Source organism: Puma concolor, chromosome D2, assembly GCF_028749965.1.
Source record: "Puma concolor isolate L17-30 chromosome D2, mPumCon1.1.hap2, whole genome shotgun sequence".
Taxonomy (NCBI): domain Eukaryota; kingdom Metazoa; phylum Chordata; class Mammalia; order Carnivora; family Felidae; genus Puma; species Puma concolor.
The window spans coordinates 57,923,799-57,941,473 of record NC_141677.1 but is presented as its reverse complement, the minus strand read 5'-3'; the positions used below and the strand labels follow the sequence as shown (position 1 = coordinate 57,941,473).

Here is a 17,675-nt window from a genome sequence, read left to right as displayed (position 1 = left end):
AGGCCAAAATAAAGATGTTCCTGACTGCCCCTCATGCAGCCACAAAAGGTGTGTGCTAAACCTTAGGAGGGGAAGAGCTGGGGGGAGGGAGAACGGGGAGAAGATATTGAATCAGGAACCTCTGTCGCTGGCCACACAGGGAGTGGAAGTATCCGGCTAGCCTTAGGATGGATGGATTTTGTTGGCTTGAAGAGGACTTACGCGGTCCACCTGGGAGGAGGGTTTCCCCTGCACAGCAAGGGGTGCCAGTACTTGATCGCCCCCGTCTCAGACCCCAGTTGGACTCTCCATCCTGAGGCCGTGGGGGGCCTGTTCCCAAGAGGCTGTCTCCCCGACTGTCGACTCACCTGCTCCCCAACTGTGCGGCGAACTTGCCAAGAAGGAGTTGTGGGTAACATCTCTGTTATGGTCCAGTTGCCATGGCAATAAATTGTCACTAATTAGTAGTGTGGTTACCATGGCAATTTTCTAATAATTACAGGTTACAAATGGTACAAGCTTTCAACCCAACCCAATTAGTTAATTAGAAAGATTTAGAAATTTGTGCAAGAGGGAAATAACCTGCTTTGTAGAAAATGAAGAGAATGTGTCACAGCTTGAGAGCCAGAGGCAGAGAGGAAATTGGAGAACACCAGAGTGGGGAGGAAGGATGGAGTTGCATGGTGGCAAGTCCCAGAGCCCCACCTGGAATTTCCGGGGGCCCAGGCAAGGCCGAGGGTTTCTCACTGAAGCCTGTTCCTGGGCTGGAATCTGGCAGGGCCAGGGCAGGGACGGCTGCCAGCAGCCACTTCGCGGCTCCTCTGAATGGGCAGAAGTGCTGCTCAGGTTGCAGGCCAGCACCCCTCTCTGCTGGCTTTAGGAAAGGCGTCTGAAAGCCTCCCCACCCCACACTGTGGCTGTCCTAATGAAGAACGCATTTCACATCTTGGATGATGCTCCCCGAGAGCACTGTGGATTCAGTGACTCCATTTTCATGAGGCTTGGGCTCTCCTTGAGAGCTAATTAGATTACCTGGGAGGAATATGGGAGGCCCAGGGCCCAGAATGTGTTAATTTGGGGCTTAACCATGAGAGCAAGAAGAGTGGCACTGCGATTTGCCCCATCTTCTCCTCCTGGCCCCCAACACTTGTACTGGTGGGCAGACTGTATTGCACGGGTGAGAAAGGCCCCATGATTTCCTCCAGGGGCATCTCTCAGAGGACAGAAGGAGTCTGGGGACTGAGAGAACCTCCATCCCAAATTAGCAGTCACTTTATGGAAACCTCTTCCCCATCCAGGCAGGCAGGCAGGCAGGCAGGGCTTAGGCATCACTCAGGTCGGCCTGAGCTCTCATTTATTTAACAAATAACAATAATAAGTCCTTCTGAGTGCTCTGAAAACTATTCTTATTGTACTGAATAGCCCATTAGAGCAGTGCATTTCAAATTTTACTGTGCACATGACCACCCAGGGATCCTTCCAGAAGGCGAGTTCTGGCTGGGGAAGGACCTGAGACTCTGCATTTCTAACAAGGTGGCTCCCTTGCAGCAGATTCATGGACCTGACTCTGAGTAGCAAGGGAGTAGGATTCACAAAGAGACTCTGTGAGGATCTCACCTCACGTATCCTCTTAAAAATCCTAAAATAGAAAAAGCAGGTCACACAACCCCCATTGCACAGATGAGAAAACCGAGGCTTAAAGGGTAATATAAATTGCCCAAGCTCACACTCCTTGTGAAAGGCCTTGCTGGGATTAGAATCCATGTCCCAGTCCTGGTCAGGCTGTTTTTCTGCCCAGTATTTGGGGGTGTGGCTTCCAACTCTTGATTCGAATCCCAGTAGTTGGAGCTGTTTGTTCAAGATGTCTTAAGATTGGACTTGTTGACACAGATAGCTCAAATTTGATCTTGGAGACATCAAACCCTAATGTAAAGCTGGCTTGATTTCTTTCTTTAAAAAAAAAAAAAAAAAAGTATGTAGTTATTGGATTTTTTTCCTTTCAAACTACAGAAGCAATTCTGTTGCAACAAGCCAGAAAACACAAAGACATTCCCAAAAAAGGCCAACTACCGTCCCTCCTTCCCTCCCCAAATCCCACCCCATCTAGCAGTCTGGGTTAACAACTCAGGGTGTGGCCTTTCCCACTTCTCCCCCAAATCGAGAACGAGCTTGTGTAAACATGTTCAGAAATATCATGTATTTTCCTTTTTTTTTTTTTAAATTAAACTAAGATTACACAATACCATTACTTGGTGAATTGTTTTTTCATTTAACAGTATGTCACGGGCACTCCTCCAAGTCAATACATATGGATCTACACAGTCTTTTTAGTGGCTGCAGAATGGTCTGTCGTATGGATGCACCATAATCCATTCAACCCGTCGCTGTTGATGGACATTCAGCCTGTTCCCAGTTGTTTGCTCCATCACACAAAGTTAAGAAAACATCCTGTAGCTTTAGCTAGAACCTCTTCCTAGATGTTCTTAGAAGAGGAGCACACCCGGTGTCTTGACTGGCTTATGTATGACTGGGGGTGGGGGTGGGGGTTGTCAGGAAAATCTGTGACTTGACCAAAATGTGGTGGGTAGATCTGGGCTAAGGGAGTATTGGAATTTAGCCTCTGAAGGGAAGGGAAGGATATGGTGGCTTCTGCGTTCCATAGGTCACAGAATCGTTGCTTTGCGCAGAGTGACTCTGTCTTGCCCCTCACTTGCCTCATCACCAGTGTGGTCATGCTCCACACAAGTTTACAGGACTGCGAGCCCAGATCTGGGCTCAGAGAAGCATCCAGAAGGTTGGAATTTCCCCCCACCCCCAAAGCTCTTCTGAGGCATCTCGCCGTAGCAGCTTCTCGAAGGCCTCCTCGCGGGCCTGAGGCCTTGCCTCTGCCACTCACTGTGGATCCATGTCCTCTCCTAGGGGGCCGGGGTGTCAGCGTGGGCCCCATCCTCAGCAGCAGCGCCTCAGACATCTTCTGTGACAACGAGAATGGGCCCAACTTCCTCTTCCACAACCAGGGCGACGGCACCTTCGTGGATGCTGCTGCCAGTGCTGGTGAGTGCGACCGCTGCCCTGCGACCCTCGACGCCCCAGGCCCACAGGGGCCTCCGGGCTGCCCTGCCCCCTCCAGCGTGGCCCACAGGCCTCAGGGAGAGTGGGACAAGTAGTCGTCTGCACCATACAGGGAAACCTTGCTTGTTATCTTCAGTTCCACATCCCCCAGGCTCAGGCCGCGGGGAATGTTCGCCGCTGGGGAAAGGGGGAGCCTGTAACTCATGAGCAGTATCCATTTTCCAGCAACTAGAATTGGCCCGTGTTCCTCTGAGTCCTGCTTGAGTTCTCAGCCTTAATTTCTCCTCCAAGCTGCCTCTTTCCCGGTCCCCTCCCCACATTCACCTTAACCATTGAATTCAATCAAGTAGCCATTTATTGAGCCCCTGCTAAGTGCCAGGCTGGGGGTAAGAGTTGGGGGTGCTGATCTGAACACCACATCATCCCACCACACGCACATACACTCACAGGCATAGGTATTCTAGAGGGGGGAAAAGATGGATAAACAAATAGCTCTAATAAGAGGGAGACTAAAATCCACATAAAATAGTACTTCGGGCTCCCAGTTCTCCTCCCCTTCCTCCCTCTTTGTTCATCCCTCATCTGCCTCAGGGCCTTTGCACCTGCCATCCTCTCTGTCTGAAGTGCCTTCTCCCTTTCTCTGTCTACAGAACTTCTATTTATCCTTCAACACTCAGCTCAGATGTTATCTATGAAGCCTTTCCTGCCTCTGTCTGTACTACCTGGCAAGATTCACACTCCCTCCTCTGCATTCACACCGTCCTGCGTACACTTCTTGGTCAGGCTTCTGTTTTGCTAAAATAATCTATGTCTACGAGGACTAGGCACTGTGCTGTTCATTCTTGACACCGCACTTGGCACACAGTGGTCACCCAGTAAATTTTGCTGAATGGCAGAATGGACACTTCATAAAAGCTTGTGGATATAATCAGCCTGCCCTTCAACCACTTCCCCCCACCCGCTTCCTCCGCACGTTGCCAATGAAAGGATTGATTTCACCTCTTTCTGGGCAGCATGGGGATGAGCTGTAGCCTCCAGAAGAAGGGGTGAGCGGGAATCTAGACACATAGATCAAAGGTCCTACAAGCTCCAGCTAGTGCTGACAGCTAGCATCAAATCCCTGAGCGAGCACCAATCCGTTCTCTGTGACTTACAAGTACCTAATCCCCCAGCTCTCTGCTCGGGAGTTCCCATTTTGAACACCACCCCTCCGCTTGTAGCCAGTCAACTCCCCTCCTGCCTTTCCCTCTTCTCCTTCCCGGCAAAGCCAGAGCTGGAGGCAGCGGCCCTGGCCTGTCCTCCCACCCGGCAAGCACATACACCCCGGTGCTGTATACTCTGGCAGCAAATTTTCTCATTGCTGAAAAATCATAAAATGAAGGGAGGTGGTAGTGGAGAAAGCCTAGAGGATTTGATAAGGTGTTAAAGAGATGGGAGCAGAGGTGAGCGAACAAGTTGGAGCGGGAGAAGGTATCTGGCGGGAGGAGAGAGGAAAGGTGCTAGGCCCGTAATTGAAAGTCAGAATGATTGCAGGGGTTTAACAAGACATGTCAAGAGGGCATTCATCACCCAAACAGATGCTGCTGTGAAATGCAGCCTGGCACCGATTATTCCCGTGAAAGGGAACCAGCTCCTTGTCAAGGTGCCTCGTAGATAGGAGAGAAATGGGCCAACACAGAAGGCCACCGACATTAGGACTGGGGAGTTTTGTAGAGAATTAATGGGGTATTAATCCTAGAGGTGGGAGGCTGCCCCTGCTCCTTTGCGAAGCCTCCTCCTCAAGCCTGGGCCTCACTGCCTCTTCTCCACGCCCCACCCCCCCACCTCCCACCCATCGTCCAGATCCTTCCCTCCCCCAAGGGGATGCTCAGCCTCCAAGGTTCTCAAGGGGCCCCAGCCCTACCTTCTCCTGGCTGCCATCCCCAGGAGCTCTGTGGTTGCAGCTGGCGAGAGCTCCCTGTGCCCTGGATCCCGTGATCCCCCCTCCATTACATTGTCCTGTCACCCACCATCTGTGAGGGCCTGATGGCCACCGGCAGTTTGTCCTCTGAAAGAGTTGGCATGGGCGTCAGCATTTAGAACCAGCATCTACAGCCTCTCAGCTCCACGCGTGGCCTGAGGGCACGTATCTGCTTTGCGCAGCCAGGAGGTCAGGCCATCCCTCTGGGCAAAGCCACCCCATGTCCTCCCCCGGGATCAGCTCAGTGGGCACTGGCTGATGCAGGGACAGCATAAGCAGGTCACACTGAACACACAAGCTTCTCTTCCCAGAGCTCATGAGGCACACTGTGGGTTTCTCTGTTATGGTGTGGTATTTCCTCTGCTGTCACCAATGTCCCCAGTTGCCTTCTGTCAAATTATTTATGTCTCTTCGTTCATTCAGTAAGTATTTACTGAAAACTACTGGATCACCACAGGCCCAGAGATGGATGCCATGTGAACACAGGTGAATAAGAAGACAGTCCCTGACCTCATGGAGTGTAAGGTCTAGTGGGGACACCTGACACTAAGCAAATAAACCGCAAAGGGACATAATTGCACCTGTGATGTGCACGGTGGAGGGGAAAAATGAGAGGCTGTCACGGAAGATAACCAAGTCGTTGGGAGGAGCTGTTTTCATGGGAGTGGTCAGGGGAGGCTTCCTGAGGAGGTGACATTGTAGCTGAGAGCAGAAGAAAAACAAGGAGCCAGGTAACCAAGAGCCAGGGGGAGACATTCCTGGAGCAGAGACAAGCTTGAGCAAAGGCCATAAGCCAGAAAGAGCAGGGCTCATTTGAGGAACGACAGGAACCCAGGAAGGCAGAGCTCATGAGTAAGGGGGAGTTTACTCTGATACAGGGGTATCAGATAAAGACCAGATAAGGTGGGCAGGGGCCTTGTGCTCCCCAGGCAGGAATCTGAACTTGGCCCAGCAGTACTGGGGAGCCACTGAGAGATTTAAACAAAAGAGTGATGGCCAACTTACTGTGTACCCCAGTGGCAGTGCCGGGCGCCTGGGGAGAACTTTAGTCCTCCGGAATTTCCATGTCTCCTTCCCGTCCCCATGCTACCCCAAATCTGAGTGAAAATTGTGTGCTTGCTGGGCAGATGCAGCTGAAGACAAGTCTGGTTCTCTTTGTAACCACATGGCTGGCCCACCACCTGCCCCTGTGGAGAAATTCTGGGCTGGCCAGCACAGCTCCCCATCTGCTCAAAGGGCAGGGTCAGCGCAAGGGTCGCCCTCCCTGTCTCTTTCCAAGAAGCTCCAGCAAGGTGTTTGTGGAACCTGCAGGGGGCGCTGCCTTGAGGGTTCCTGTCTTTCCTCCCCAGGTGTGGATGACCCGCACCAGCACGGGCGAGGTGTTGCCCTGGCCGACTTCAACCGTGATGGAAAAGTGGACATCGTTTACGGGAACTGGAATGGCCCCCACCGGCTCTACCTGCAGATGAGCGCCCACGGGAAGGTCCGGTTTCGGGTAAGAGGGGACCTCTCCCTTCCTCCCTGCCCTCCGCCGGCCAGCACTGTGAGTGGCCCTGGCATATCCTGGGGATACAGCCCTGCCTCCGCCTCCCACCAGGCTGAGAAGAGGCTTGTGGCTCTGCAGAACCTCGAGGCAGGAGAGCCACAATGAACGTAGCATCTGGGGGAAGAAGATGGACTCCAGTCTGGTCTCCTAGTGCCTGGAGCAGAGGGGGCCACAGGCAGAGGAGGGGCAGCAGCTTCCCAAGGTGGGCAAGAACAGGTCAATGAAGGCTCTGGAAGGTGGACTTCATTCCTGGATCGGCAGCGTTTTTCCAGGCGGCTCCTGGAAAACCTGATCTTTTCAAGTTTAAGTTCAGGCTAAGCGTGCAGTGGGGAATAGAGGGACAGGGGAGGCTGAGACTACAGACCTCCCAACAGCTGCCCCCCCCCCCGACCAAGGACAGTTGGCAGAGGGTGGGCAAGATGACCTCAAATCCCTCTCTGTGCCCCCTCCCTGAGCTGTCAATAGATTGTGGTGCCAAGAATTCTCCAAAGGGGCTGTTTGGTGACAGTGCCACCCACCTGATGAGCTTGAGTTTGGAGCTTTCTCAGGGAGCTTCCATAGGATGGTTGAAACGGGTCTGAGGGAGTCCAGATTGTTCTGGAGGTATCTGGGTCTTGCCAAAATCCTCTGCAAGAGTGAGACAGTTCTAGCATTTGCCTGATGCTTGATTGTCCCAGGGGAGTGTCCAGGAACCTTATGTCTAGGTGGCCACCACAAGCTCCCTCCCCCATAGGCAGCCACCTTGCAATGCTCAGACCCAGCTGCTCTCTCCCTTGAGACCCAGGCTCTCTGGGAAGGAAGAGGGCATACCCTGAACTTGGGCAGTTGATCCTGGATGATTTTCATCTGTATTCAGCTTTTCTTCTAACCCAGCTTCTTTGCCAGGGGTGGTTTTCTCCCCAGGCCATTTGACAGTGTCTGGGGACACTCCTGGTTGTCACAAATGAGACGGGTGCTACTGGGATCTAATGGGTGCTAATGGGATCTAATAGAGGACAGGGAGGCTGCTAAATGTCCTATAATGCACAGGACAGCCCCCCAGCACAGAATGATCCAGGCCCAAACATCAGTGTGCTGGGTTTGAGGAACGCTGCTAAGCCTTCTGGTGGCCCTGCTCCAGAGCTCATGGGAGCAATAATAATGATAATAGATGCCCCATTTATCAGGTGCCTTCCATGTGCCAGGAACTGTGCTAAGCGCTTTACATACATTATCTCAGAAGCCCAGGCGTCCAATGGGGCGACCCCAAGGGGGCTATGTAGGTTTCCATTTTTATAGGATCAATAGAATAATAACGAATTAGAGATCCTGAGGTCTCTTTTTTCTCCAGCTCTTAAGGCCCTGTTCAGCCTATCCTGGCCAACTGGCCAGGCTCTTAATCAGCCTCATTACTGCGCTGATGGGGACAGCCTCCCTCCTGGCCTCCCCAGAACAGGCAGCTCGCCAGCTGTCCCAGGCTGGCTTGTTCCCACAGCAGATGGAAGGGGGGACCTGCATAAGAGGCCAAGGAGCAGGGCCAGGCCAAGGGGCAGAGGGGCACCCCCAGAAACACCGAATGTCCCTTTCCAGCCCTTTCCATGCGGTACCTGAGATTTCGACAGGCTGCTCGAATCTTTAAGGGACAAAACCATCTACAATAGATATTCTTCTCACAAACAAAAGAAACGCATCTTCTTCTATTTCAAAGGAAGTCCCTCACCCAGGACCCTTTTGCTAGGTCCACCAGGCCCTGTCAGCACTTCGAGGCCCAAGCTGGGCTCTCCTGGGCTTAGGGTCTCCCCGTGAGCCCTGGACAGGTATATCTGATACTGCAAACCCCAAAGCAAATGTCTCAAAAATATTGAAAGACTTCCAAGAAAAAACATAAGATAACAGCAAAACCACAGCTAAAAGCCACCTCTGCCACATTCCGTGAGACTGATAGCGTGAGCGAGGCCAGTACAGATCGCCAGGGATCTATTTCATGCCCACTGTGTGCCAAGCATTTTATACGCAGTCCTCACAGCCTGAGCTGCTATTCCTAGCCCCATGTTCCTAATGAAGAAAGTGAGACCTGAGAGGTTAATAACTTTCCTGAGATCACACAGCTACTCAGCAGAGAAGCCTGGATTCAAATGCACAGCACCTTCCAAGGTCCCCCCAACCCCCCAGCTTCTGACTCTCCTGCAGAGGAGGAAGGGCATAGCATCTGGAGTCAGAAGCCCTGGCTCCCACCCCATCATTAGCTATGACCATGGGCAATTTCCCTCCTGCCCCAGGACTCCATCATCTCACCTGTAAAATGGGAATACTAATGTCTGCCCTTTCTCAAGTGCCTGATGGGAGGGCTACGTGTGACCCTGCCTGGGGAACAGCCAAGTGCTTCACTGGTGTGAATCAGGACTGTTCCTCTTACCTCCTTGTCCTGCTATAAGCAGCCCGAGCTCTGTGTGGCCCTGAGTGCAGCCACCACGGGTCCCTTCTGGGGGAGGTGAGACAGGAGGTGTTAGGTCAGCTGTCTTTTCTCCTGGATTGCATCCACACGCATATGCAATGTGGGGAGTCGGCCTGCTGCTCACCTGCCCTGTCCCACTCATCTGTCCGCTGACCTCTGTGGCCTTCTCTCCTCCCAGGATATTGCCTCGCCCAAGTTCTCCATGCCGTCCCCTGTCCGCACAGTCATCGCCGCCGACTTTGACAATGACCAGGAGCTGGAGATCTTCTTCAACAACTTCGCCCACCGCAGCTCCTCAGCCAACCGCCTCTTCCGGTACACACTTCAGCCTGGCCGGGGGCCTCGCGCTCTTGCCGGCTGGGAGCTGGGGAGGAAGGTGTAGGACTCAGTGGGTAGTTCCCAGGGCTGAGGCGGGGGAAGGTCCCCTGATGAAGAAACAGAAGAGGGAAGGAAGGATTGAGAGAGAAGCTGTGCGATGGAGGGCAGATCCTGGGCAGGAAGCTGGTGTCCTGCTGTTGTGGGGTAAATGGTCAGAGACATGGCCCAAAGCGTGTCCAGAAGCCAAGCTCTGTGGGAGAGAAATCCACACACCCACAAAAAGGAGTTACAGAGTCAGATTTGTTTGGGTGCACCTGTGGGTAAGCAAAGACAGGCAGGTTTACTGGCTGCAGGACTTCTCAGAGCCTTTAACATGACCATGAGTGTTTTTATTTTCTGAAAGGTAGATGGAGTATTCCAAATAGATTTGACCACAGGACACTTCTTTCAAAGATTTTCCTCTTGGGACTAGTGCTCTGCAAAACGTGCCTTGGGAAATGCTAGATGAGACAATTCATGGTAGACAAGTTAAAGGGAGTGACAGAATGGAAGAAATCTGTTAAGGATCTGCATCTGGGGAGGAAAGGTTGGATGTTCAGAGGCAATACTTCTCTAAGAGGGGTCCGGGGACCACTGTCATCAGAATCACCTGAGTGCTTATTTAAAGTACAGCATCCCAGGGCCCACCCAGCTTTCCTGAATCAGAATCTCCAGAGGTAAGGCCCAGGAATCTCTATTTTTAACACTGGGCATCCATCAGGTGATTCCTATCACACTAAAGTTTGAGAACTGCTGTTGGGGAGCCTCAGGACCCATGTGACCTGAGGGCAGCCCTGTTCCTGGCCTAAAACATGCCAATGGGGCTCAGGACCAGGTGGGGAGAGGAGGCAGGTGGGGCAGGGGGCTTTGGATTCAGGAAATGGGCCCGATCACCTGTTGGCTCCCCAAGGCCCCCATCGCCCCCATTCCCTACCCCAGGGGGGCCCTAACTATTAATAAAAGGCAAGAGCTGTGACTAAGCATGTTTTTAAATATAATTATTAACAAAGCATCAATCCTGACTGGATGTAATCACCCCCCGAAGGCACTAGATTTACTAATTAGGTGCCTTGCAAAAAGCTTATTCACAACTTCCAGATTAATTGCGGAAGATCAATTGCTCGTTAACAGAGACACCACTTTCCTTCTCTGGCTAATAAAGTGTCACTCGCCAGGGCCCCTAAGCAGCAGGGGGTCTAGTGCTCTCATCCCTGTGGCCCCAGAACCCAGGCGCCTCCCCTGTCTGCCTGCCTGTCACACCACCCAGCCTCCTTCTGACCACCCCGAGGGTGGGCTGGCCCAGAGCTGCCATGGATGAAGACAGTGTCATCACATAGTGGCCCCACGGGTTAGTGTGTTTGCCTCCACGCAGCAGCCGTGGAAGCCACTTCCGAGGTCCGTGGCTGTGCTCCAAGTCCCGGTGGCAGATGGCTGGGTCCTGAGCACACAGCCAACAGTGTGAGGGGCTATAGCTCGGGCCACCACTCAGCCGGCCACTCGGGAAGTTTAGCCCCAACCTGTCCCTGTTGCTGAACAGAACGTGGCAGGCTCCTTGTAGGAGACACTGGGGACCCAAAACCTCAGTGGGTTTGAGCTTGCAATCTTTCAATGAAGAGGAGAGTAACCAGGGAATTCGTCACCCACACCAGATGCTTGCTGAGTGCAAGGGGGTCCTGTTAATGGTGGGACAGCAGGCAATCAGGGACTCTCCCAGGCCAGCCGGGATATGTGTGGTCACACCAGACGTGCCTCTGATCTGTTCTCATCACCCCTGGACCGCACCTCATCTCTCTCAAGGGGATTCCTGCATCCGCCTTCAGCAGGTGTCTGTGTCTAGTCCTCCAGAGCAAGCTGTTGAAAATGCAGATCTAGCCACACCTTCTTCTGCTTAAAACCTCTTAGAGGCTCCCCATTGCCTTCTCTTTGGCTCATCCCACACTTCCCGGCTTTGTCCCCACTCTCCGCTTCCCCGTTCACAACTGAGCTCCAGAACCTGCCAGCTTTGTTCACTTCTGGGCCGTGCCAGGCCTGGACCCTCGTGCTGCCCACCCACTCTGCGCCTTGCTCCTCCATCTTCGTCTCAATGACACATACTTACTCATCCTTCTGGTCTCAGCTTAGTTGGCCCTTCCCCCAGGAAGCCTGTCCTCGTTACCTAAAACTGGGTGAGCTTGTCGAGCGCTGCCCTCCCCACAGCCCCCCTGCCTGTGGGCCTTCAGCACGCTGCATGAGACCCCCCGTCGTCGTGGCCCCTGAGCTCCATCCTTCCTGATGTACACCACAGCCACAGGGCCCAGCGCAGCGGACGGCACGCGGAAGTCACTGCAAAAGAATTTGTTTAGTGAATACACAAATACAGCGGAACTTATCCTCGGGAACCCTTGAGTGCATTGTCACCTGAACCAAGGGATGTCTCTGCCCAGCTGCGAAGAGTCTGCGGGACACAGGTGGTCAAAGGGACCGTGGTTGCTGGCAGGCTGAGGCATACACACCTCCAGCAGGTGCACAGACGCCCAAGTGCAACCAGGCACGCTGCCCTCGGCCCACGCCACACACATGGATGTGCTCAGCACAGATGCCCCGTGTGGTGGACGGAGGGTTCTTCCGGGGCAGCTACTCAATGCTGCAGACCCCTTGCAGTTCTGCACCCCCCCCCCCAACCACCACCACAGGCTCCAGCTCAGGGGACCCCTGCCCCCTTCTGAAAGTACTAGCCACCTCTCAGCCCTCTGATGACTCTCTGTGAGGGGCAGACAAGAGCCACCTGCAGTGTTTCGGGGAGAGCGATCACGTCCCTCCCAGCCCTGTCTCCCCCCAGCACTGCTCCACACATCCAGAGCACCCAAGGCTGTGAGACTCTAATGAGAGAAAAATCGGAGGAGAGCTCACCACCGTCATCAGCATTCAGCTCAGTGTGGAGAAAGAGCAGGACATTCACAGTGGGCTTTTCTGAAGCAAATATTACCGTGATTCAGAGCTTCAAATAGACAGAACCCCTGCAGCCCAAGGGGAGCCCTTTCCTCCCTTTTTGCCACTGGACTTCATCCCTGTGTCCCACAGACGTGCGCCCAGAGCTTTCTGCAAGCCACGCACTGTGTTAGGTGCTGTGGGAGATGCAAGAATGAGTAACACGTGGTCCCGGCCTGCAAAGACTTGCAGTCTAACTAGGAGATAAGATGCATCCATTCAGAGCTTTAGCACAAGGCAGAAAGTGATAAAGGCCAAGCAGGAAGGCATTGCTTCCAGCAGGACTATCAGGGAGGGCTTGGAGGAGGCGGCGTTTGAGTGGTTTCAATCCTGGGCACACCCAGAACTTGGAAACCTGGGGCCACTGGAAGGAAAGTGAAGGTCAGTTGAAGGTAGCTGCTTCCCTGCCCCTTCTCCATCCATCAGCTGCCCTTCCCCAGTCTGTCTATAATTCATCCATTAGAGAGAGAAAAATCAATATTTACCAATGTAAATTAAAACCCAAGAAGGGGACAGACAGGGTGTAGGCAAGCTCTGTGAACAGAGAGCGGCTCCGTAGACATCCAGGCCGTGGCTGATGCACAGGGTGCCTGGGGATGTTCAGGGGACAGAGGATGGAGTGAGGGGGCCTCTGGATTCAGGGGGCCCACGGGTTCCTGGCCGGCATGCTGCTAATCCGGGAACGACCTGTCTCCTCTCCTGCAGTGTCATCCGCAGGGAACACGGCGACCCTCTCATCGAGGAGCTCAATCCTGGCGATGCCTTGGAGCCTGAGGGTCGGGGCACAGGTGAGGGCACCTGAGGGCTCAGGCCCGCACTCCTCTGTCTCAGCACCGCCTGTACGCCAGGGTGAGGGCAGGAGGGGTGGGGCAGCCAACTCCACAGCACTGGACTCCTCCTTCCCTGCCGTTCTGGAGGTCTTCACCCTGAGGGAGGGTTGAGCCCCTGGGAGCGCCAGGCCAGAAGCAGAGGAGGCGATGACCTATACTTCCAGTCTCGGGGCTGCTGGGGGCGGGGGTCTGGGAATCGGGGGCGGGGTGGGGGGTGGGTAGGCAGTAGCTTCCCTGGCAATGCCTTCCTGGCGACGCGGTGGGGGGTGTGGGGGGATGGAAAGGAGAGGCTGCGGGTCCTGCGGTCTGACCCCTCCCCTCTTGGCATTCAGCCTGGTGTCCGAGAAAGAGCACTGGATCAGGAGTCCCAATTCCTGGTCCTGCCATTGCCTCATTTGTGGTCTTGGAAGTTGTTTCATCTTCTGGGTCCTGATCTGCACCACCCATAGAAGGGATAACTATGCCTGCCCTCCTCACCTCTCTGGGTTGTAGCGAGGACCAAAAGGAGACCATGCATATGCAAATACGATACATTGACAAAAACTGAAAATGCAAAGGCCGCGTGTAATAGATCAGGAAGAAGTTCTCATGGTCTGAGCGATTTGCATGCACGCCATGCACAAGTTCAGGGAAGGGAAAGGGAGCCCTCTTCATGATTTCCTGCCATGAGCCAACTGTTGGGAAGCAGAGATGGGCTTCCACCCTGTCTACCTGCCCCAGCACTGTGCTCTCTGCCTCCCACCCTCTGGCACATGCACCACAACGTGGTACTGACTGGGAGCCCCTCTCCCGCTTGGGTCTCCTGGCCGATGGCCAGAGCGAAATCTGCCTTATTACAGGGGGTGTGGTGACAGACTTCGATGGAGATGGGATGCTGGACCTCATCTTGTCCCATGGGGAGTCCATGGCTCAGCCGCTGTCCGTCTTCCGGGGGAACCAGGTGTGCATGGACCCCGGGACCTGTAGAGCCCAGCCTAGTGTCTCCCCTGGGTCTAGGGTGATAGAGGGCAGAGGCGCCCGGGATGCTTCCTTGCCCAGCGTGGTGGAAGATGGACACCCAGGAAATAAATTCCCAGCCACATAGCAAACCTCCAAGGGCTGCCTTCTCCTGGGAGAAGCCCTTTGTCCCTCTGCCTTCCACTGGCACTTTTGCTCCAGAAACTGCTTTCCCCAAGTCTGTTAGCTTTTCCCTCGTTTTTTCAGTGCCTCTCTTTCCAAACTTTAGCCAGTCTGTCTGCCTTGTTCACCTTCTCTGCCGGCTTCCTCCTCTCTTCCCTCTGCACGTTTTCTTCTCTTCCTCCCTCCCTGGCCCCCCCCACCCCTGATACTGGCCTGCCTCCTCCCACCCTGCAGGGCTTCAGCAACAACTGGCTGCGTGTGGTGCCTCGGACCCGGTTCGGGGCCTTCGCCAGGGGAGCTAAGGTTGTGCTCTATACCAAGAAGAGCGGGGCCCACCTGAGGATTATCGACGGTGGTTCAGGCTACCTGTGTGAGATGGAGCCCGTGGCACACTTTGGCTTAGGTGAGTCAGGGCTCGGGGAGGGGCAGGCAGCGAGCTGCTGTGCTTGGTCAGTGGGGTCCCGGGACTGCGCCCCAAAGCATGCTCGGTAACGAGGACTCACGGCCCGAGCACCTGCCGCGTGCAGAGTAGTCCAGGTACCGTGACCGCCGTGGTGGACACCAGCCGTGCAGGCGGCCCTGCTCGGAGATGAACCTGAGCCCAAAAGGAAGGTTTTCATGCCCCTCCTCGTGCCCCTCCCCTTGCAGGGGTCCCCACTGCAGTCCTCTGTTGAATGAGTTCGCCTTGGGGTCAGAGTATTTAATCCTCCCTTTGTCCAAGGCTGGGGCCTCGTTCAGACATTGTACCAAACTTGTCCAAACCAGCTGTTTCCCTGGCCTCCTGGGAAGCGGCTTGGTGATTAAAGCCTCATCAAACCCCTGGTGACTTCCCTTAGCTAGGAGCTTGGAGAAGCCATGCATTCTCGGGGGGAGTGACATCACCCTCAAGGGGGTAAAAATTGGTTCTTGTCTGGGGGAAGGGGAGCAAAAAAATCCTACTCTTTTTTATATGTATAAAGGCACAGATATACATACAGTACATAAACAGCTCTGCAGTACGTCTGTGTTATTAATGAGATATCACTACACACCTATCAGAACAGCTAAAAAAACAACAACAAAAAAAACAATAGTGACAATACCAAAAGCCGGCAAAGATGCAGAGAAACTCAATCCCTCATACATTGTTGGTGGGAATGTAAAAAGGTACAGCGACTCTGCAGAATAGTTTGGTGGTTTCTTTAAAAATAAAAAACTAGAGGCGCCTGGGTGGCTCAGTTGGTTAAGCGTCCAGCTTCGGCTCAGATCATGATCTCAGGGTTTATGGGTTCGAGCCCCGCATCTGGCTCTGTGCTGACAGCTCAGAGCCTGGAGTCTGCTTCGGATTCTGTGTCTTCCTGTCTCTCTGCCCCTCCCCCACTTGCACTCTTGTCTCTCTCTCTCTCTCTCTCTCTCTCTCTCCCACAAAAAAATAAACGTCCAAAAAATTAAAAAAAAACTAAACTAAACATACAACTACTATAAAACCCAGCAATTGCACTCCTAGGTATTTATCCCAGACAAATGAAAACTTATGTCCACATAAAAACCTATACAAGATTGTTCATAGTAGCTTTAGCAGTAATAGCCCATACTGGAAACACCCTAGGTGTCCTGTGATAGATTACTGGTTCATCAAGCTGTTGTCCATCCACACCAGGGAATAGTACTCAGCAATAAAAAGGATTAAACTATTGATACACGTAGCAACTTGGATAGCTCTCGAGGGCATTATGGTCAGGGCGGGGGAGGCCAATCTCATAAAGTCACATACTGTTGATTCCATTTATATAATATTCTCGAAATGACAAAATTACAGAGACAGGAAATAGAGTGGCGGTTGCCAGGGGTGGGTGTGACCATAAAGGGACAGCCTGAGGGAGGTCTTTGGGGTGATAGAGCAGTTCTGTATCTTGATTGTGGGGGTGGCTGCACAAACCTACACATGTGAGAAAATGACATAAAGCCGTACACACGCACGCACACACATGCACGCACGCACACATGCACATGATCAATGTCCACTTCCCGGTTTGGGTATTATGCTGTAGTTGCATAAGCTCTAACCATCGAGGGAAACTGGGTGATGGGTACACAGGGCCTTTCTGTACTATCTTTGCAAATTCCTGTGGATCTATAATCATTTCAACATAAAACGTTTTTAAAGAAATGCATTGGGGAGGGAATTGGTGCGGGGGGCGGTCTAAAAAGAGAGGAAGGGGGAGGGGCAATCATAGAAAAAATGTTGAGGAGTCACGAGTGTCCTTACTAAGACACCATGGCGAAGAAAGCATTTGAGTCAAATATACCTGGGCTCAAGATCAGACACCCTCCCCTGCGTGTTAGCACCTTATGGGGTGATATAATACTAACATAAAAAGAGCAGGCAATATGGTCTGAAATTAACGTATATGTTAATATTATACACACATCATATGGGCATAGAAGAAAACTGAAAGAACATGCAAAACGTGTGAGCAGTGACTCTGAGTGGATTAACATGGTAACTCTTACCCATCCAGGTGGCACTTTACTCTTATTACTGAATTTCATCCTCACGACCACCCTGTGACGCGGGCACTATTTATCCCCACTTTACAAATAGGAAAACTGAAGATCATGGCAATTAAGAAACCTGCCCAAGGTCACATGACAGATCAGTGGCAGAGCTGAGACTCAAATCCAGATCTGCCCAACCGTGTGATTTTTATTTTCTTCCATATGTTTTGTGTGCGTGTGTTCCAATTTTTATAGGAGCACATAATATTTTTGCAGTCTGAAAAAGGAGCATAAATGTTGAGGGGGCCCGGGGCCTGGTTATGTGAGCATGTTCTTGGCCTGTTTCACCCTGGATGGGTCGGCTGGCTGTTGAAGCATTTGTCACTTTTAAGGTAGCCATTTGCGATGCTGGCCAAGTACGAGATGACTTTTAAATATGTTGTCCTCCGACGAAACAGCAGTAGCCGACAGTCATTGAGCGCTTAGTGTATACCAGGCACTGGACTTAAGTGCCTTGCATAAGATACCTCACTCAGTTTTTAACCACAACCCAATAAATCGTAACCCCATTCCACAGGTCAGAAAACTGAGAGGCTGAGAGTGGTGCCCCAAATCACATCTCCAGAAAGTAGAGAGGGCTGGATTTGGACCCCGACTCCTTGAACACCACTGTCTGAATTCTTGACCTCTGTGACTTAACTGCTTGGCCTCCCATAGCTGCTGTGTGTGGAGCCAGCCAAGGTCCTCCGCTCTGCCTCTTTCTTCCTGGACATCCACGTCCCCTCATTACCAGGTGACCCGTGTAAGGCCATCCAGTCACCAAGATAATGCCGTAGTATCACAGGTGGGATGTTTAGCCAGGCATCTGGCTGGATGTCAACGCCCCAGCCCACTGTGTATAGATCAGGAAATTGAGGTTCCACAGAGCAAATC

General features: G+C 52.8%; 1 protein-coding gene across 3 annotated transcripts in view; it reads left to right on the top strand.

Moving 5' to 3' along the window:
• The window catches only part of CRTAC1 (cartilage acidic protein 1), a 145,385-nt gene that overhangs the window by 108,740 nt on the left and 18,970 nt on the right, over positions 1-17,675 (top strand). For all 3 annotated transcript variants that reach the window (XM_086680570.1, XM_086680569.1, XM_086680568.1), the window contains exons 6-11: positions 2,899-3,033; positions 6,361-6,506; positions 9,170-9,306; positions 13,021-13,103; positions 13,985-14,085; positions 14,499-14,667. In XM_086680570.1, the coding sequence (XP_086536696.1) occupies positions 2,899-3,033; positions 6,361-6,506; positions 9,170-9,306; positions 13,021-13,103; positions 13,985-14,085; positions 14,499-14,667 (771 nt within the window). The remainder of the gene's footprint in view (positions 1-2,898; positions 3,034-6,360; positions 6,507-9,169; positions 9,307-13,020; positions 13,104-13,984; positions 14,086-14,498; positions 14,668-17,675) is intronic.